The 22,520-nt window shown below is 42.0% G+C and overlaps 1 protein-coding gene across 1 annotated transcript; it reads right to left on the bottom strand.

The window, feature by feature from the left end:
- Nucleotides 1-13,700: 13,700 nt before the first annotated feature.
- On the bottom strand, nt 13,701-17,155 carry LOC109904652 (ras-related protein Rab-25-like). The gene is made up of 5 exons (XM_020501836.2): nt 16,828-17,155; nt 15,698-15,893; nt 15,144-15,337; nt 14,720-14,800; nt 13,701-14,554 (listed from the first exon to the last, which is right to left on the bottom strand). The coding sequence occupies exons 1-5, from the start codon at nt 16,859-16,861 to the stop codon at nt 14,427-14,429; spliced, it is 633 nt and encodes a 210-aa protein (XP_020357425.1). The 5' UTR covers nt 16,862-17,155; the 3' UTR covers nt 13,701-14,426.
- Between the last annotated feature and the right edge of the window lie 5,365 nt (nt 17,156-22,520).

Below are 22,520 nucleotides of genomic sequence, written 5' to 3'. Positions count from 1 at the left end.
ATTGTTGCTCCTAGACGTTTCCACTTCACAATAACAGCACTTACAGTTCCCCGGGGCAGGGCAGAAATTTCACGAATTGACTTGTTGAAAAGGTGGCATCCTATGACGGTGCCATGTTGAAAGTCACTGATCTCTTCAGTAAGGCCATTCTACTAAAAATGTTTGTCTATGGATATTGCATGGCTGTGTGCTCGATTATATACACCTGTCAGCAACAGGTGTGGCTGAAATAGCTTAATCCACTAATTTGACCGGCTGTCCACATACTTCTGCAAAGTGGTGTGTTGCGCTGAAGCCTGCCTACTGTTACCGAAGCATTTGAATGCAAATGGGATGTGCTCTTCAATTACCAGTTGAGAAATAAAAGGAGTAGCCCTTTTTAATCATGGCCCCAAAAATATTTTTAACACACAAAAGCTGTATGCTGTGCGCCTGTGAAAAATAAGATACTTAACGAATATACACCAGCCCAATTTAATGCCACTAAATTACGTAAATGAACCCATAGACGATATGCATGACGGGTCAAATGTATTTATATCAACTGGTGTTCCCATCAGTGAATAGGCAACAAATTAGTATTTCGCAATGGAATTTCTTTTCTTCACCAGGATGATTTGCCGGTGCTAATTTTATTTATTGGCTTTATTAGGCTAACAGAAACTCACGCACATGCGCACACACAAATACAAACACTGCCAATATATATTATTTCACATTGCAATCAACTAGGCATTCAAAATAACATATTTCTAGAAGTCTTCAAATACTTGCTCTAAATTAGGGGTATTCAACTCTTACCCTTCGAGGTCTGGCGCCTCCTGGTTTTCTGTTCTACTTGATAATTAATTGTACACACCTGGTGTCCCAGGTATAAATCAGTCCTTGATTAGAGGGGAACAGTTAAATGCAGTGGAACTGGATTTGAGATCCAGAGTTGAGTTTGAATGTTCTAAGTGGTCACTTCCAGGCTCCATCCATATACTGTATACACTACATGACCAAAAGTATGTGGACACCTGCTCATCAAACATCTCATTCCAAAATCATGGGCATGAATATGGAGTTGGTCCCACTTTTGTTGCTATAAGAGCTTCCACTCTTCCGGGAAGACTTTCCACTAGATGTTTGAACATTGCTGCGGCGACTTGTTTCCACAAGCATTAGTGAGGTCGGGTACTGCTGTTGGCCGATTAGGCCTGGCTCACAGTCGGCATTCCAATTTATCCCAAAGGTGTTCGATGGGAGAACTTGACTGGCCTGCACAGAGCCCTGACAGTGAAGTTCTTCCACACTGATCTCAACAAACCATTTCTGTATGGACAGGGAATGGGCCTTCTCTAAACTGTTGCCACAAAGTTGGAAGCACAGAATGGTCTAGAATGTCATTGTATGCTGTAGTGTTAAGATTTCCCTTCACTGGAACTAAGGGGCCTAGCCCGAACCATGAAAAACAGCCCCAGACCATTATTCCTCCTCTACCAAACTTTACAATTGGTACTATGCATTTGGGCAGGTAGTGTGCTCCCGACGAACAGTTCTTGTGCTGACGTTGCTTCCAGAGGCAGTTTGGAACTCGGTAGTGAGTGTTGCAAACAAGGTCAGGCGATTTTTACGTGCTACACGCTTCAGCATTCGGCTGTCCCGTTCTGTGATATTGTGTGGCCTACCACTTCACTACTGAGACATTGTTGCTCCTAGACATTTCCACTTCACAATAACAGCACTTACAGTTGACAGGGCAGATCGAGCAGGGAAGAAATTTCACGAACGGACTTGTTGGAAAGGTGGCATCCAATGACGGTGCCACGTTGAAAGTCACTGAGCTCTTCAGTAAGGCCATTCTACTACCAATGTTTGTCTATGGAGATTGCATGGCGGTGTGCTCGATTTTATACACCTGTCAGCAAAGGATTTGGCTGAAATAGCACAATCTACTAATTTGATGGGGTGTCGACATACTTTTGTGTATATATAGTGTACTTCCTACAGTACTCCAGACTCACTCTAGATCTCCTGTTTGAGAGGATTGAAATGTTACTTCAACAATCATGCAGCCCACCTGATTGGTCACCACAACAACATCACCATGGTGATCTGCAGATCATTAGATAATGTGTTTATGTGATGACATTAGTCAAAGAAATGTGCAATAGGTTTTCCAACAAACGCAGACATTGGAGACATTCCAATGGTAAATCTTCTGCGGGGGAACTTGGAATGGGAACTTGGAACAGGAACTTGGAATGGGATTCTGCATCAGATGACTGCTAAATGAGAATACACACAGTAGACACAGCTAACACACACAGTAGGCTATATAATGTATGTTGTAAATTACACTGTCCAACACAGAGTGATAACATTTGATGTTTCTTACACATGTAGCTGTCAGTAGGCATATTGTATGTAGTGGAAGGTGTATAGTAATGTCTCCATCTGTTTAGCAGCTCACGGTGTCCAGTCTCCTGTACATCTGAGCAGCAGCTCATGGTATCCAATCTCCTGTACATCTCAGCAGCAGCTCATGGTATCCAATCTCCTGTACATCTCAGCAGCAGCTTACGGTATGCAGTCTCCTGTACATCTCAGCAGCAGCTTACGGTATGCAGTCTCCTGTACATCTCAGCAGCAGCTTACGGTATGCAGTCTCCTGTACATCTCAGCAGCAGCTTACGATATGCAGTCTCCTGTGCCTTGTGATGTGTGAGATGGGATGAAGGAACTTCTAGATGGTTTCCATTAATTCCTGCGTTTCCTCAAGGTCCCCATCCCACTGCGGGTGACTGAGAGACTGTGTAAGTACGCCTGTGTGAGTCTGTGTGATGAGTGTGTCTGTGACTCTGTTCTTCCTAAAGCTTTTTTGTTCTAACTTTGTGTGTGTGTGTGTGTGTGTGTGTGTCACGACTTCTGCTGAAGTCGTTGCCTCTCCTTGTTCGGGATTGATCCATTTTTCATTTTCCATTGGTTTTGTCTTGTCTTCCCACACATCTGATTTCAATCCCATTCATTACCTGTTGTGTATTTAACCCTCTGTTTCCCCTCATGTCTTTGTCAGAGATTGTTTATTGTCAGTGTAGTTTTATGTTGTATAGGTGTGCGGGTCTTCGTACCCATGTTTGTTTATGTCTGTACATTTTAGTGTTATGGAGCATGTTACGTGGACATTTATTAAAAGACTCCATTTACACTCCATTTTGACTCTCCTGTGCCTGACTTCCCTGCCACCTATACACAAATCGTTGACAGAGTGTATGTGTGTGTGTTTCCTCTCCTGTGTGTAGGGTAAATGTGCAGAGATAGCCTCTGGCAGAACAAGACAAACTATTTTAGGAAGAACAGAGTCACACACACTGGGAAATCTGTAGACCTCCTTTCCAGTGGGCACAAACTGGTGGAATCAACGTTGTTTCAACGTCATTTGTCAACATGCTGTGATGTGGAATCAGCACATGGAAAATACACTGTATTTGAAAAAGGTAATCAACCATTACGGTTTTCATCTCATTTCAACCAGTGTTGTAAACATTGAAATTAGGGTAAAACTTTAACTTAAAACATTAACTCCTAAGTCAAAGGGTGTTTATAGTTTCTGATGGCACCGTACATGTGTGATTAAAGCTAGCACAACCAGTCAGCTTTCCATACACATGTAGGAGTGTATGGAGGGGAGGACGGAATAGAATGAAGCTCCCTGTGGTTTGAACCATGAGTAAGTATCCTTGCCTGTGACATGGAGATTCAGAGTTAGAGCTGAGCAGGGTAGCACAAACTCCCTGTCAAACCTCAGGAGCCACAATGGTCTGTCCCTTGGCTGAACCCTAACACCAGATGAACCATAAACACAGCTAATGCACACATCACTTCACAGTTAACCTTATAGTATACACTGCTAGAGGGGCTGTAGAGATAGCTTATGGCTGCATTCTGTCTGGGGATACTGTAGATAATAGAAGGGTCTCCACCAGATTACAGAGAGAGATCCACATTATACATGGCATCAGTGGATTGGAAAGATTCCCCGCCGAGGTTTGGTCGGGGGGGGGGGGGGTGTTCCATGCTCTCTGTGGTCAAGGATCAGGATGAACGCAGGGGTCATAGGGGTCGTGATAAAACATAGGTGTGGTGCGACGATCGTAAATCAACACAGGGATAACGCCAATCGAGCGGAGTGGACGGACAGCAACTACTCACGTCAAAACTCAACCAGTAGATATACAACCAGTCTTGCTGTTTTAGAAGCTCAACCATTAGCCATGGATGCATCCCAAGGTTTACACATGGTTTTACGGGCTGCATGTCAAGTGGCGTAATGGCCACCATGGACGTTTTAAATCCTCACTTTTCCCCGCATTCACTCAGGCCACTCTCAAACTTAACTTCGATAGTGAAGGGTCAAAACGCAGTCAAAACATTTACTGTCCTGTGCAGAAAGTTCAGTGAATATTCATAAAATATTTTTTATGAAACCTTTGTGATCATTTCATTATAGAAAAACAAACACACACACACACACTGGAAAAGTCCTTTGTACACATCTGTGAGACACAGATAGAGCAGTTTCTATCATGAATGTCACTAATCAACAATACTGGAGATTTATACTCTCTTGGCCGAGCTACACAAAAATACTCATTTAAACCATGGTCCACAGATGAGCTACAGACACAGTTGTATACATGTGCACATGCCCACACACACTCAAAATGCTTGATTCAAAACCAGGTTTATGAAGGCCATTTTCTAAATATTGTACAATTAAAAAGTTTGGACACACCTACTCATTCTAGGATTTTTCTTTATTTTTACTATTTTCAACATTGTAGAATAATAGTGAAGACATCAAACCTATGAAATAACACATATGTGTCACACCCTGACCATAGTTTTCTTTGTATGTTTCTATGTTTTGGTTGGTCAGGGTGTGATCTGAGTGGGCATTCTATGTTGGATGTCTTGTTTGTCTATTTCTATGTCTGGCCTGATATGGTTCTCAATCAGAGGCAGGTGTTAGTCATTGTCTCTGTTTGCACCAGATAGGACTGTTTAGGTTTTCACTTTTCTTGTTTTGTTTAGTCTGTTCATGTATAGTTGTCTTTATTAAAAACATGAATAACCACCACGCTGCATTTTGGTCCGCTTCTCCTTCACCACAGGAAAACCCTTACAAAATGGAATCATGTAGTAACCAAAAAAGTGTTAAACAAATCAAAATATATGTTAAAGTTGAAATTCTTCAAAGTAGCCACTCTTTGCCTTGATGACAGCTTTGCACACTCTTGATATTCTCTCAATCAGCTTTGTGAGTTAGTCACCTGGAATACATTTCAATTAACATGCGTGCCTTTTTAATTTTATTTGTGGAATTTCTTTCCTTCTTAATGTGTTTGAGCCAATCAGTTGTGTTGTGTCAAGGTAGGGGTCGTATACAGAAGATAGACCTATTTGGTAAAAGGCCCTGTCCATATTATGGCAAGAACAGCTCAAATAAGCAAAGAGAAATGACAGTCCATCATTACTTTATCAAATAAAATAAAATAGTATTTGTCACATGCGCCAAATACAACAGGTGTTCACCTTACAGTGAAATGCTTACTTACAAGCCCTTAAAACCTGTTAAGGCTAGGGCAGAATACTGCCCCCGTTGGTGAAATGCGTGCCCATAGTAAACAGAAAAAGAATCTGTAAAAAATTGCTAATATATGCATATAATAAATATTATTGAATAGAAAACACTCTAAAGCTTCTAAAACCGTTTAAATTATGTCTGTAAGTAAAGCAGAACTCTCAGGGCACTCATTCTCCCAAACTCTCTCTTGTCATCCAAAAAGTTGGCCCAACTTTGACGTCATCGCCCCCACCCTTCCCAAGCACCTACAGTCCTGGGAACAGTTCCTATGCCTTCAGCGCGGTGTCCGCTTTCAATGGGGCTTCTCATTGTGTGAATCGTGCGCTCACGAGATTAATGACGGGCCGAATCCTTTCGGTAGCGCGAGAATACAGGTTACTCTCACGCGCAATCTGCGCCTGTCCTGTCTTTCTTTCAAGATTGATTAAACGATGCGTGTGTTTCTCTTTGTCCTGAGAATTGCGGTGAAGCTATATAGCATGCTAACGCTGTGTTCTGAACCAAGTTTGACAAGTTTAGTCGACATATAATATGTAATTTCGACGTTTTGGTGTGAACTAACTTTACTTTTTGGCTGCATTTGTGCAAATATGTGCAATACACCAAGTGCAATAGACCAAATTAAAGCTTAGCTTCTTGTTAATCTACCCATCATGTCCGATTTCAAAAAGGATTTACAGCGAAAGCACAACATATGATTATGTTAGGTCAGAGCCTAGTCACAAAAAAACATAGAGCCATTTTCCAGCCAAAGAGATGCGTCACAAAAAGCAGAAATAGAGATCAAATGAATCACTAACCTTTGATCTTCATCAGATGGCACTCATAGGACTTCATGTTACACAATACATGTATGTTTTGTTCGTTAGATAAAGTTCATATTTATATCCAAAAATCTCAGTTTACATTGGCGCATTATGTTCAGTAATGTTGTGCCTCGAAAACATCCGGCGAATTTGCAGAGAGCCACATCAATTTACAGAAATAGTCATCATAAACTTTGATAAAAGATACATGTGTTATGCACAGAATTAAAGATATACCTCTCCTTAATGCAATCGCTGTGTCAGATTTCAAAAAAGCTCTATGGAAAAAGCACGCCATGCAATAATCTGAGTACAGCGCTCAGACACAAAAACAAGCCATACAGATACCCGCCATGTTGTGGAGTCAGTAAAAGTCAGAAATAGAGTTATAAATATTCCTTACCTTTGATGATCTTCATCAGAATGCACTCTCGGGAATCCCAGCTCCACAATAAATGTTTGTTTTGTTCGATAAAGTCCATCATTTATGTCCAAATACCTCCTTTTGTTAGTGCGTTTAGTTCACAAATCCAAACTCACGAGGCGATGGCAAGTTCAGGCGAAACTTCAGACGAAAAGTCCAAAAAGTTATATTACAGTTCGTAGAAACATGTCAAGCGATGTATAGAATCAATCTTTAGGATGTTTTTATCATAAATCTTCAATAATGTTTCAACTGGACAATTCCTTTGTCTTTAGAAATGCAATGGAACGCAGGTCGCTCTCACGACCACGCGCCTGGTTGAGCTCATGGCATTCTGCCAGACACCTGATTGAAACAGCTCTTATTCACTCCCCCTTCACAGTAGAAGCCTGAAACAAGGTTCTAAAGACTGTTGACATCTAGTGGAAGACCAAGGAAGTGCAATATGACCCCATAGACACTTCCTGGTTGGCTTTTTCTCAGGTTTTCACCTGCCATATGAGTTCTGTTATACTCACAGACATCATTCAAACAGTTTTAGAAACTTCATAGTGTTTTATATCCAAATCTACTAATAATATGCATATATGCGCTTCTGGGCCTGAGTAGCAGGCGGTTTACTCTGGGAACACTTTTCATCCGAACGTGAAAATGCTGCCCCCTATCCCAAACAGGTTTTAAAGCTAGTGAGGGAGATATAAGTCACCAGCGTCAGTGATTTTTGCAGTTCGTTCCAGGGGGTACCGGTACAGAGTCAATATGCGGGGGCACCAGTGCCTAGGTAATTGAGGTAATATTTTATAGTTATAAAAGTGACTATGCATAGATAATAACAGAGAGTAGCAGCAGCGTTTCAGAGGGGATGGCAATGCAAAAAGTCTGGGTAGCCATTTTATTAGCTCTTCAGGAGTCTTATGGCTTGGGGGTAGAAGCTATTTAGGAGCCTCTTACACCTAGATTTGGCGCTCTAGTACTGCTTGCCGTGCGGTAGCAAGGAGAACAGTCTATGACTAGGGTGGCTGGAGTCTTTGACAATTTTTAGGGCCTTCCTCTGACACCACCTGGTATAGAGGTCTTGGATGGCAGGAAGCTTGGCCCCGGTGATGTACTGGGCCATTCGCACTACCCTCTGTAGTGCCTTACGGCCGGAGGTCGAGCACTTGCCATACCAGGCAGTGATGCGACCAGTGCAGGCAGTGATGCTCTTGATGGTGCAGCTGTAGAACCTTTTGAGGAACTGAGGATCTGGGGACCCATGCCAAATCTTTTCAGTCTCCTGAGGTGGAATAGGTTTTGTCGTGCCCTCTTCACGACTGTCTTGGTGTGCATGGACCATGTTAGTTTGTTGGTGATGTGGACGCCAAGGAACTTGAAGCTCTAAACCAGCTCCACTACAGCCCCATCGAAGAGAATGGGCGCATGCTCAGTCCTCCTTTTCCTGTAGTCCACAATCATCTCCTTTGTCTTGATTATGTTGAGGGAGAGGTTGTTGTCCTTGCACCACATGGTCAGGTCTCTGACCTCCTCCCTATAGGCGGTCTCATCATTGTCGGTGATCAGGCCTACCACTGTTGTGTCATCGGCAAATCTCATGATGGTGTTGGAGTTATGCCTGGCCATGCAGTCATGAATGAACAGGGAGGACAGGAGGGGGCTGAGCACGCACCCCTGAGGGGCCCCCATGTTGAGGATCAGCATTGCAGATGTGTTGTTACCTACCCTTACCACCTGGGGGTGGCCGGTCAGGAAGTCCAGGATCCAGTTGCAGGGGGAAGTGTTTAGTTCCAGGGTCCTTAGCTTAGTGATGAGCTTTGGGGGCACTATGATGTTGAACGCTGAGCTGCAGTCAATGAACAGCATTCTCACATAGGTGTTACTTTTGTTGAGACATACCCCAAGCGACTTACAGCTGTAATCGCAGCAAAAGGTGGTGCTACAAAGTATTAACTTAAGGGGGCTGAATAACTTTGCACGCCCAATCAGTTTTTGATTTGTTAAAAAAGTTTGAAATATCCAATAAATGTCATTCCACTTCATGATTGTGTCCCACTTGTTGTTGATTATTCACAAAAAAAATACAGTTTTATATCTTTATGTTTGAAGCCTGAAATGTGGCAAAAGTTCGCAAAGTTCAAGGGGGCCGAATACTTTCGCAAGACACTGTATGCATAGGCCCCCGCCCCGTGTTTTACCAGAGGCTGCTGTTCTGTCCTGCCGATGGAGTGTTTAAACCACCAGCTGTATGTTCTTAATTTCGTCGTTCAGCCACGACTCTGTGAAACATAAGATATTACAGTTTTTAATGTCCCGTTGGTAGGATATACGTGCTTTCAGCTCATCCCATTCATTTCCCAGTGATTAGCAGGAAGGACGGCAAGGGCAGATTAGCCACCCTAATCTTTTTCCACAAAATATCTGTTTCCTTCTCCGGCGAATCATGGGGATCTGGGCCTGGTCGGGTGTCTGTGGTAGTAAATCCTCCCCGTCCGACTCATTGAAGAAAAACCCTTTGTCCAGTTTGAGTTGAGCAACTGCAGTTCAAATGTCCAGAGACGCTAGCAGCAACATTATGTACAAAACAAGTTACGAACAACATGAAAAAACAAACAAAGCGTGGTTGGTTAAGAGCCGAAAAGACGGCAGCACTCCCCTCCCGTGCCATCACACAGGAAGGCCAGTCAATCCGGAAAATGTCAAGAATTTTTGAAGTTTCTTCAAATGCAGTCACAAAAACCATCAAGCGCTATAATGAAACTGGCTCACATGAGGACCGCCACAGGAAAGGAAGACCCAGAGTTACCTCTGCTGCAGAGGACAAGTTCATTAGAGTTAAATGCAAAACAGATTGCAGCCCAAATAAATGCTTCACAGAGTTCAAGTAACAGACACATCTCAACATCAATTGTTCTGAGGAGACTGTGTGAATCAGGCCTTCATGGTCAAATTGCTGCAAAGAAACCAATATTAAAGGACACCAATAAGAAGAAGAGACTTGCTTGGGCCAAGAAACACAAGCAGTGGACGTTAGACTAGAGGTAATCTGTCCTTTGTTCTGATGAGTCCAAATGTGAGATTTTTAGTTCCAACCGCTGTGTCTTTGTGAGACGCAGAGTAGGTGAACAGATGATCTCCACGTGTGGTTCCCACCATGAAGTTTGAAGTAGGAGGTGTGATGGTGCTTTGCTGGTGACACTGTCAGTGATTTATTTAGAATTCAAGGCACACTTAACCAGCATGGCTACCACAGCATTCTGCAGGGATACACTATCCCATCTGGTTTGCGCTTAGTGGGACTATCATTTGTTTTTCAACAGGACAATGACCCTACACACCTCCAGGCTGTGTAAGGACTATTTGACAAAGAAGGAGAATGATGAATTGCTGCATCAGATGACCTGGCCTCCACAATCACCCGATGGTTTGTGATGAATTGGACCGCAGAGTGAAGGAAAAGCAGCCAACAAATGCTCAGCATATGTGAGAACTCCTTCAAGACTGTTGGAATAGCATTCCAGGTGAAGATGGTTGAGAGAATGCCATGCGTGTGCAAAGCTGTCATGAAGGCAAAGGCTGGCTACTTTGAAGAATCTCAAATATAAACTATATTTTGATTTGTTTAACAATTTTATGGTTACTACATGATTCCATATTTGTTATTTCATAGTTTTGATGTCTTCACTATTATTCTACAATGTAGAAAATAGTCAAATAAAGAAATAACTTTGAATGAGGTGGTGTGTCCAAACTTTTGACTAGTATTGTTTGTGAGAATTAATCGCTCCCTCCATTGACACTGCTGTCCTCTCTAACCAGGTACCATTAAACAGGTGTGTTTGACAGAGAACGACACAGTATGTGGGTGTTATGAGACAATGACATGGGCCTTGACCAACACAAACACTTACCTAGACACCACGCTCAGACTGACTCAATCGAAATGTAGATGAGGTCAAAGTCCCATAATAAGACCGATCAAACATTTATCTGTGTTTATGATGTTTATTTATTCATAAAATACTGAAGGAAATATGTGTGATAAGGAATTACATATCAAATGTAGACCTATGGAGACACCACTTTGTTGAGTCCTCGCACCACCGTAGATGTATTTTAAACAGCACTGCCCTCTGGAGGATAATAGTGAGAGTAAATGACAGAGTACTCAGCAATCTCTCACATGCAGACCACACAGCCTGTGTCGCAAAATAAATGTACACATACATGTTATTCAATCGTTGCACACACACTGCTCGCTCGCATCAACGAGTGTCTGCATAGCTAGGCACTAAGATAGAACGTGGTTTTTATTAGTGAAGCTTGAGGCACTGCAAGTCTCCCATCTCCTCATTGTTTTTTTGGAGCATATACCCACGTGGGTGATTGAAAGATTAATTGAGGTCCACACTCCAGTCCAGCTGGGGGTAGTAATGCACCTTAAAGTTGATTGCCAAGCGCCATATAAAGTCCAAAGAAGAAGAAGGCTGAAGGAGGAGAGATTTCTGGAAATGAACTCAGTTTACCCTTTTATGTGTGGATTAATTGTCAGAGTAGAGGACCTTGTGCATTTCAGGTAAAATAACAACCCAATGTTTACATCCCAGGGCAAATTAGCTAGCAACAGTAAACTAGCTAGCTACATTTCCATAAATGTTTAATACTTTTTGACCTGTCTCCCAAATGAATATAGTTGGTTCAGAGTTCGTTTTGATATTTCAACCTCCATGTCCTGATTGGGTTTGGTGTGGGGGGACAAAATCCACGTGTGCGGACGCAGGCGGCGCCGGGTCTAGTCAACGTGTAAGAAATCTTCAATTAAAAAGAGTCATGACAAGTTGGTTGTAAAATACATGTCTATTACAAAATGTTACATACAGTGCATAGTTACTGCAATATCAAACTTCAAAATTTCAAATTCATGAATCTTTCTACTTGGTCTTCACCAAGTCTCCGAGCCAAACATACTTGTCATTAATTTAACCTTTACAAGTGTTCCCATTTTGTCAACGCAAAACCTCATACCGTTTTTTCATCTTGGTGACAAACCACACATGCACATAATTGTTGACACATGTCCTAGATTGTGCGGAACAGTCCCAAATTTTGGCCTTTTGTCCCACTTCCCGCAAACAATCATGTCCCACATTTTATCAACAAATTAAACCCCCACTAATTTACTAAAGGTAGATTTGTCCCGTATTTCACTCAGACGTCCTATTCATTTGATACGAATTGATTCCAACCTGTCTCTTTTGCTGGTAGCCTAAACCGACTGGTGATGTTAAACACTTCTCCAATCGTTGTTGAGATCTGATATTCTGCTCAGCGCACAACGAGATTTAGCCAATCGTTGTTGAGATCTGATATTCTGCTCAGCGCACAACGAGATTTAGCCAATCGTTGTTGAGATCTGATATTCTGCTCATCGCAAAACGAGATTTAGCCAATCGTTGTTGAGATCTGATATTCTGCTCAGCGCACAACGAGATTTAGCCAATCGTTGTTGAGATCTGATATTCTGCTCAGCGCACAACGAGATTTAGCCAATCGTTGTTGAGATCTGATATTCTGCTCAGTGCACAACGAGATTTAGCCAATCGTTGTTGAGATCTGATATTCTGCTCAGCGCACAACGAGATTTAGCCAATCGTCGTTGAGATCTGATATTCTGATCAGCGCACAATGAGATTTAGCCAATCGTGGTTGAGATCTGATATTCTGCTCAGCGCACAACGAGATTTAGCCAATCGTTGTTGAGATCTGATATTCTGCTCAGCGCACAACGAGATTTAGCCAATCGTTGTTGAGATCTGATATTCTGCTCAGCGCACAACGAGATTTAGCCAAAATAGGCTGAGCTAATTTCTTCAAACTTGTGATGCTCATCAGTTGCTCATTCAAGATATTTGCTGCTACTTCACTCAATCCCGTTTTAACCTCTCTGGGATAGGCGGGACACAAATGTCCCACCTGGCTAATTGCCAGGGAAAATGCAGAGCGCCAAATCTTTTAAAAACTACTATAAAATTCAAACTTTCATTAAATCACACATGTAAGACACCAAATTAAAGCTACACTCATTGTGAATCCAGCCAACATGTCAGATTTCAAAAAGGCTTTTCGGCAAAAGCATAAGTAGCTATTATCTGATGATAGCACAACAGTAAACAAAGAGAGAGTAGCATATTTCAACCCTGCAGGCACCACACAAAATGCAGAAATAAAATATAAATCATGCCTTACCTTTGACAAACTTCTTTTGTTGGCACTCCAATATGTCCCATAAACATCACAAATGGTCCTTTTGTTTGATTAATTCCGTCAGTATATATCCAAAATGTCAATTTATTTGGCGCGTTTGATCCAGAAAAAAAACGCTTCCAATTTGCGCAACGTCACTACAAAATATCTCAAAAGTTACCTGTAAACTTTGCCAAAACATTTCAAACTACTTTTGTAATACAACTTGAGTTATTTTTAAACGTTAATAATCGATCAAATTGTAGACGGGACAATCTGTGTTCAATACAGTAAGACAACAATCTCATAGTCCACTTCAAATGACCCAAAATCAAGATGGCCGTATTTCTTCATTATACAAAGGAATAACTTCAACCAATTTCCAAAGACTGGTGACATCCAGTGGAAGCGGTAGGAACTGCAAACAAGTGCCTTAGAAATCTTGTTTCCCAATGAAAACTCATTTAATAGACAGTGACCTCAAAAAATATATATCTGAATGGTTAGTCCTCTGGGTTTTGCCTGCTATATAAGTTCTGTTATACTCATACTAATAATATGCATATCTTATATTCTTGGCATGAGTAGCAGGAAGTTGAAATAGGGCACGCTATTTATCCAAAAGTGAAAATGCTGCCCCCTATCCCAGAGAGGTTTTAAGTCTCCCATCCTAACTGTTTTACATTCCCTGAGACCAACAAGAAACGTTTTCTTGGCCAAATATTTGCAGATTTTCATAAAACAGCCACAAAAGTGGTCTCTCGTTTCTGCATCACCAAATTTTGCGTGAGGCAAAAGACTATGCTACGTGCTATTCAATTAGCTCTGTTAGTGCAGCGGGAGGGGGATTTGTGTGTGTGTGTGTAAGCTACATTGTCACTCGAATATCACGCAAATCATACCGCTGTTCCGCATTTGCGTTTTTTTTTATGTGGTCAACCTGACATGATGTATATACCAAAATAAAGTAGTTCCTCCTTTCGAATATACCAAATCAAGATTTATTTGCTGTATAATAACTAATAAAGTTTAAAAACGAGCATACAGAAGAAGAAAAATATGTTGTGGTCAGCAACATTTAGCCAAGCAGTAGCACCAATAGTGTCAACATTGATCAACTGTACATAAATGTGGCATGTCTCTTAAATCAGTCTTGTTGAGAATTGTGAAATGCACTGTAAATTAAATGTGACTTGATTTGACTTGCCTGGTCTTTGGTTTGGACAGTCCTATACACTATTCCCTTTAACCTGAATGAGGGCAGAGTAGGAAGATTCTGTGTAGAAATGAAGATAATCGGATAGAACAGGTCAAACCTGGTCAGAACCAGTCAGAGGTTCTTGCAGCAGGTACTGCGTTTCTCCTGGGCGTCGCTAGCTGTTCCAATAGTACTGGACAGGGTCAAGGCAGTGATGGACACGCGGGGCACCTCTCGACTGGCCACCTTCTTGTGGATCGCTGGGGGTAACAGGTATCATCACGTCAAAAAGTGATGCTGGTCTTTTACTTACTTACTTACTTACTTACTTACTTACTTGCACGCACACAAACACACACACCATGACATGGTGTTGTCTAACGTTTTCTAGATGAAGGTATGAAGTAGAAGAGCAACATAAGAACCTGTGAGAACTTCCTGGAAAGCAGCTTCAACGTTGGTAGAATCCAGAGCTGACGTCTCCATAAACAAGAGGCCATTCTTTTCTGCATGAGAAGGAATACCTTGTTGACTATATTCTTACATACATCATACTCAATCATGCTAAGAACCAACCATAGAATTAATTTTCATTGATGCAAAGTTGGTCATTTCTTTTACATTACCATGCTATTCTATCGAAAAGCTATATGAAACATTTTGCAATATTCTGCCACTTTCTGTCATTGACTGCATATTGCACACTTGTGTAACTAGTAACTAAGTTACAGGTAACTGGTAAGTAACTGGTACATAACTAGTAACTAACTAGTAGCTAAGTAACTCATAACTGGTAAATAACTAGTAAGTAACTGGTAACTTTTAACTAACTGGTAAGTCAATTATCACCTGTGAAGTCCTTGGCCTCCTCGGTGGGCACGGTCCTCAGGGTATCCAGATCACTCTTGTTGCCCACCAGCATGACCACCATGTGGGGGTCGGTGTGGTCGTACAGCTCCTTCAACCAACGCTCCACACTCTCATAGGTTAGGTGCTTGGTGATGTCATACACCAGCAGAGCCCCCATCGCCCCTCTGTAGTACCTGGAGAGAAAAAGTGAGAGAGAGAGAGAGAGTTATGTAAGTTATTTCTGGGGGTTTTATTATACATTTGCAAAACCTAAAAGCCTGTTTTCACTTTGTCATTAATTAGGAAAAAAATACTTTAATAAATTCTAGAATACGGCTGTAACGTAACAAAATGTGGAAAAAGTCAAGTGATCTGAATACTTTCTGAACGCATTTTAAGTGTGTGTATCTATCCACACTGAGGTGATTGGCTCTCTAGCGCTCTAATGTATTTGTTGTGTACAAGGAGTGTGTGTGTATGTCCGTGCATGCGTTCTGATGTGTGCACATATGTGTGTGTTGAGTGTACGTGTGTGTCCTGATGTGTGCACCCACGCGGAGGTGTTGGCTCTGTATCTCTCCAGCCCTGCCGTGTCCCAGATCTGAGCCTTGATGGCGAAGGTATCCAACTGAACAGTGCGGGTGCTGAACTCCACTCCGATGGTGGTGCGGCTGTCGTGGTTAAACTCATTCTTGGTGAAGCGAGACAGCAGGTTGCTTTTCCCAACACCAGACTCACCAATCAGAACCACTAAAGGATGACAGATATCATGGAAACACTTGAGTAAATGAGGGATACAAAGTATTTTGAAAGCAAGTGCTGCCATACAAGTGTGGTTCCTGTATAAATTAAGCAATTTACATCCCATCATGCTTAGGGTCATAAATAAAAATGCTGGGCAGGCCATTATTTTAGCCATTATTTTGGCTACCAGGATGACAATGCCCCCATCCACCGGGCACGAATGTTCACTTAATGGTTTAATGAGCATGACACAATGTAAGTCATATGCCATGGCCGTCTCAGTCACCAGATCTCAACCCAAATGAACACTTATGGGAGATTCTTGAGCGGTGCCTGAGAAACCGTTTTCTATCTCCTTCAACAAAACACCAAATGATGGAATTTCTTGTGGAAGAATGGTGTCGTATCCATCCAATAGAGTTCCAGAAACATATAGAATCTTGTTGCTGTTTCCTTTATTTAGTCAGTTACTTGTATCATTATTACGTTTCTTGGGTACAATGTTAGATGTTTCAGGTACAACAGTACCCTCTACACTGAATTTATAAAACATTAAGAACACCTGCTCGTTCCATGACGTAGACTGACCAGGTGAATCTAGGTGAAAGCTATGATCCCTTATTGATGTCACTTAAATCCACTTCAATCAGTGTAGATGAACGGGGGGAGAAAGGTTAAAGAAGGATTTATAAGCATGGATTGTGTATGTGTGCCATTCAGAGGGTGAATGGGCAAGACAACATATTTAAGTGCCTTTGAACGGGGTATGGAAGTAGGTGCCAGGTGCACCAGTTTGTGTCAAGAACTGGAATGCTGCATGGTTTTTCACACACTTTCCCGTGTGTTTCAAGAATGGTTTCAAGAATGGTCCACCACCCAAAGGACATCCCAGGGGATTTGTTTACACACAGAATCAGCTTCTTTGACAAACAAGGCTCACCTTTGAAGACAAAGTTGTAGCTTTCGTCACCCATACTGTGCCGTTGTTGAGCCCTGGTGGGTTCCTCCTCCGCCTGGTATAGGGGCGCTACTGCATTAGGTCCCAGGAGAGGGAGAACGAGAGAAAAAGAGAGAGAACAGCAGAGACAAGCCTCTCTCTTGTCTCCCAAGGCGCCAATGTAGTGAGACAGTGTAACAGAGGTGAAAATGAAGGAGAAAGAGAGAGAACAGGTTAGGGCTAGTCTAACACTGACACTCCTCTTTCTTTATCTGTAGATGGGGGCAGTTTGTCTATGGACAGACAGAGAGACGATCCATGCTGCCGATTCCTCCTGTGGCTCAGCTGACACATGGGAGAGGCAGAGGCGGGGGGAGGAAAGTTGATGTCATAGCAGGTGTAACAGGTAGAACCACTAGCATGTACAGTTATCACAAGAGAATAGACTCCACCCTCCCTCCCCATCTAGTCTGTCTATCTCGTCTGACAGGTGCATATTCAGTGTATGGCAGGTGAAGCAGTGCTATGGTGAATAGGACAAACATGTCCTTAGACACTGATCTAAGATCATTTTTGGTTTCCTGCTCAGGTTATGATTTGTAGAGGGTAATTGGGTCCTAGATCAGCTGATCCTGAGGGCAACTCTTACCTCGGGTTGTTACTACAGACATGCACGTGCACAGATAGGGCTCTGCCCCTTTGCCTTTCCACTCTCTAAAGTGTCATTTTGGGTGGTGGTATAATTTCCTCCAAAATGTATACATTTGTCATTAACTGTGTTTCCATTAACTTGTCTAGTCATTTTTGTTGCTGTTGACATTTAGAAAGTTGCATTGAAAATAGATGACATTTGCTTGCTAGGGTGCGTTCCCATTTAACTACTGTATCTTGTATTTGTATTTATTGTGGATCCCCATTAGCTACTCTTCCTGGGGTCCAGCAAAATTAAGGTAGTTATACAATTTTAAAAACATTACCATACATTCATAACAGATTTCACAACACATTAAGTGTGTGCCCTCAGGCCCCTACTCCACTAGCACATACCTACAACACTAAATCCATGTGTATGTGTGTGTATAGTGCGTATGTTATCATGTGTGTGTGTATGCATGTGTCTGTGCTTATGTTTGTGTTGCTTCACAGTCCCCACTGTTCCACAAGGTGTAATTTTATCCGTTTTTAAAACTCTGATTCTACTGCTTGCATCAGTTACCTGATGTGGAATAGAGTTCCATGTAGTCATTGCTCTATGTAGTGCTGTGCACCTCCCGTAGTCTGTTCTAGACTTGGGGACTGTGAATAGACCTCTGATGGCATGTCTTGTGGGGTATACATGGGTGTCTGAGCTGTGTACTTGTCGTTTAAACAGACAGCTAGGTGCTTTCAACATGTCACCTCTCACAAATACAAGTAGTGATGAAGTCAATCTCTCCTCCACTTTGAGCCAGGGGAGATTGACATGCATATTATTAATGTTTGCTCTATGTGTACATCCAAGGGACAGCCGTGCTGCCCTGTTCTGAACAATTGCAAGTCCCTCTTTGTGGCACCTGACCACGTGACTGAACAGTAGTCCAGGTGCGACAAAACTAGAGCCTGTAGGACCTGCATTGTTGAAGGTAGAGCAGCGCTTTATTGTGGACAGACTTGTCCCCATCTTAGCTACTGTATCAATATGTTTTGACCATGACAGTTTACAATCCAGGGTTACTCAAAGCAATTTAGTCACCTCAATTTGCTAAATTTCCAAATGATTTATTACAAGATTTAGTTTAGGTTTAGGGTTTAGTGAATGATTTGTCCCAAATACAATGCTTTTTGAAATATTTAGGACTAACTTATTCCTTGCCACCCATTCTGATTGTTGGAGTCATTTTAGTCGCTGTAGTAGCTGACGTGTGTAGTGTTGAGTCATCCGTATAAATAAACACACCCAAAGCCAGTAGCATGTTGTTAGTAAATATTGAAAAAAAGTAAGGGGCCTAGACAGCTGCCCTGGGGAATTCCTGATTCTACCTGGAGTATGTTGGAAGAAGAACACTTTGTGTTCTGTTAGACAGGTAACTCTTCATACACAATATAGCAGGGGTTGTAAAGCCATTACACATACGTTTTTCCAGCAGCAGACTATGATCGATAATGTCAAAAGCTGCAATGAAGTCAAGCAAAACAGACTGCTTTAGTCCCCCACAATCTTTTTATCATACATTTCTCTCAGCCAATCATCAGTCATTTGTGTAAGTGCTGTGCTTGTTGAATTTACTTCCATAAGTGTGCTGAAAGTCTTGTCAATTTGTTTAATGTACAATATCATTGTATCTGGTCAAACACCATTTTTTCCCATGAAAACAGCTGGATGTAATGATGTCACACCAAAAAAAGTACATTTTAAGTGGTTGATGTGTTTCCATGATCCATTTAGAAAATTTCTCCTTAATAAATTGGCGACAGCCTGTATGCCCTCCCACCTATCAGTTTCATGTCTCAGGTAGCCCACGAAAGCCAGCATGGATAGAATGCAAGAATTGACTAATATTTGACATATTCTAATTATATTGTGTCAAAGTATCGCCACGGTCTGTGTGGTGGTGAAACTTGCACTCCTGTAGATCTGAAATAATTGGATGGTGAAACTTACCAACCAACCAGAAAAGGAAGGTGAAGCAATTCTGCCATTCTTGAAAATATACCCGTCGAACGGATGAAAACATTTCTCCTATTGACCTATCTGCTGTTTCCATTACACATGTCACAACATTGATTTTATCAAATAAACCTGGGTCAATGGAAACCTGCCTCGTGTTGTTCGGAACCCACTGCACGCAAGTTGTCAAGTTTGCCACTCCTTGGTTGCTAAGGCCAGGGACCATGGCAAAGTCTCAGCTCACTCAACAAATAGCTGCAGATGACCATTTGCCTGTTAGCTCTTATGGGAATGCTCTGAAAACCCCCTCTGACTTTAAATATCACAGGGGGCTTGGACTAATGCACCTAAATGTGTGAAGTATGATTAAAAAAATGGACACAATTGACATTTGGGTACAGGACTTATATCCTGACATTCTGGTTCTCTTGGAAACATGTTTAGATGGTTCTGACTCTGACAAAGACATTGAAGTAAATTATTGTAATGTATTTAGATGTGACAGATTACAGAAAGGGGGAATGAGTGGCCATATATGTCAAATCTAATTTCATGGCCTCTCAATCTTTAAATATTTCTGATCCTTAGAAATTTCAGCTCCTGGTTGTAGATGTGTCCATAAATCAGAATACACATTTATTTGTTGCTGGGATTTACTGCCCCCCTGCTGCCATGGTGGATGCTATTGGTGCTATATCGGAGTGTTTAACACATTTTCTGTCCTCAAAGTTGGTCATTTTAGGGGATTTGACTCTGGATTGACTATCTCTGGCCTCAGATCAATTTAAAAGTATATGCATTCATTTGAATCTGACTCAAGTGATCTGAAAGCCCTATTCTCTCTTCATTCATTTAATTATTTAAAAAATCTCATATTTGTCTAGTGGAGTATTTGCATATGATCTCAGTGATAATTGTCCCATAGTATGTGTTAGAGCTGGTGTACTCAACTCTTACCCTACGAGATCCGGAGCCTGCTGGTTTTCTGTTCTACCTGATAATGAATTGCAAACACCTGGCATCCCAGGTCTAACTCAGTCCCCTGATTAGAGGGGAACCATTTTTAAAAATCCAGTGGAACTGGTTTCGAGGTCCAGAGTTGGGTTTGAGGGCATTAGAGTTACAAAACACCAAAACACTTATCTACGTTTTAGAAAATACATTTTTAAAATCTTTTTTTGCTCAAGGGTTTTTACATGACATAGTCTGCTCTCTGATTTAACCACGGTCTCTTGTATTTCTGACCCTGAGTTGGCTACAAAAAATGTATAATCCATATTTATTTCTCTGGCAGATAAGCACGGCCGTTTTAAACAATTAACAGTCAGAGATAGATCGAAGCCTTGGTTTTCTTCAAAGTTATCTGAGCTCATTCAGATGAGAAATCAGGCCTGGGACAACTGTCTCCGTAGTGGACTGGCAATCTTTCAGACAATTGAGAGACAGATGTACTATCTCGATTATAAAAGCTAAATCAAGCTACTTGTTAAGCTCTCTCTCTGACTCTGCTGGTGATCCTTCAAAATGTTGGAAAACAGTAAATGCACTGAAGCGTACAAATTCCTCATCTTCCCTGCCTAAGCAAGTTCTGTCTGACTCTGGCATCATAACTGAGATGAATGGGATAAGTTATGCTTTTAATCATCAATTTTATCTCGGCAGGCTTTTTATTTGAGAGAAACGGTGGTATAGTTGACTCTAGTCAGTCAATCAACTGCTCCTTTCTCTGCCAGCCTCTAGCTGACTCCACATGTGCCAGTCAAGTTCTTCCACACCGATCTCGACAAACCATTTCTGTATGGACCTCGCTTTCTACACGCGGGCATTGTCATGCAAAAACAGGAAAGGGTCTTCCCCATACTGTTGCCACAAAGTTGTAAGCACAGAATCATTTAGAATGTCATTGTATGCTGTAGTGTTAAGATTTCCCTTCACTGGAACTAAGAGGGCCTAACCCGAACCATGAAAAACTGCCTCAGACCATCATTCCTCCTCCACCAAACGTTACAGTTGCCACTATTTTACTGGGGCATGTAGCGTTCTCCTGGCATCCACCAAACCCAGATTCATCCGTCAGACTGCCAGATAGTGAAGCGTGATTCATCACTCCAGAGAACACGTTTCCACTGCTCCAGAGTCCAATGGCAGCGAGTTTAACACCTCTCCAGCTGGCGCTTGGCGATCCCATTTCATGAAGCTCCCACTAATAGTTATTGTCCTGACGATGCTTCCAGAGGCAGTTTGGAACTCTGTCGTGAGTGTTGCAACCCAGGACAGATGATTTTTACGAGCTACGCGCCTCAGCACTCGCCGGTCCCGTTCTGAGCTTGTGTGGTCTACCACTTTGCCGTCGTTGTTCTTAGGTTTCCACTTCAAAATAACAGCATTTACAGTTGACCAGGCTAAAAAGTAATTGAACTGACTTGTTGGGAAGGTGGCATCCTATAAAAAGGTGCCACACTGAAAGTCCCTGAGCTCTTCAGTTAAGCCATTCTACTGCCAATGTCTGTCTATGGAGATTGCATGGCTGTGTGGTCAATTTTTTATCTACCTGTCAGCAACAGGTGTGGCTGAAATTGCCAAATCCACTAATTTGACCATGTAGTGGTCAACTACTTTTGGCCATGTTGTGTATATGGCTCTGGTTTCTCCTGCTTGGCCACCCTGCATGGAGCTCACACACGCCCGGTATCCAAACTTGCATGGCTTGAGCTTTGCGGTCACAAGTCGAGTGTGTGTTGCTATCTAACTAGTAAATATCAACAGTACTGCCACAGCAGCATGACATTTGTTTAACATTTGCTTTAGCCTACATCATCAATATTTGGTCTGGTTGGCTGATATTCACAGCAAAGAGATGCAAAAAGACAGAGTTAATTCACAATTAGTAAAAGAGCATGTGAATCAATCAACAACAATCAGCTGACAGCCCACACTCTTTTCCCCGAGGTCAGTCATGTCTTTAGGAGGCACTAAGTAAATAGCTTGCTTACAATTTGCGATGATTAGTGTGTTGTTGCAGAAATAAATAGGCCTATGCTATTTGTAG

This window comes from Oncorhynchus kisutch, linkage group LG14, assembly GCF_002021735.2.
Source record: "Oncorhynchus kisutch isolate 150728-3 linkage group LG14, Okis_V2, whole genome shotgun sequence".
In the NCBI taxonomy this organism is placed as follows: domain Eukaryota; kingdom Metazoa; phylum Chordata; class Actinopteri; order Salmoniformes; family Salmonidae; genus Oncorhynchus; species Oncorhynchus kisutch.
Note: the sequence above shows the minus strand (reverse complement) of the source record. Positions and strands in the feature narration are given on the sequence as shown.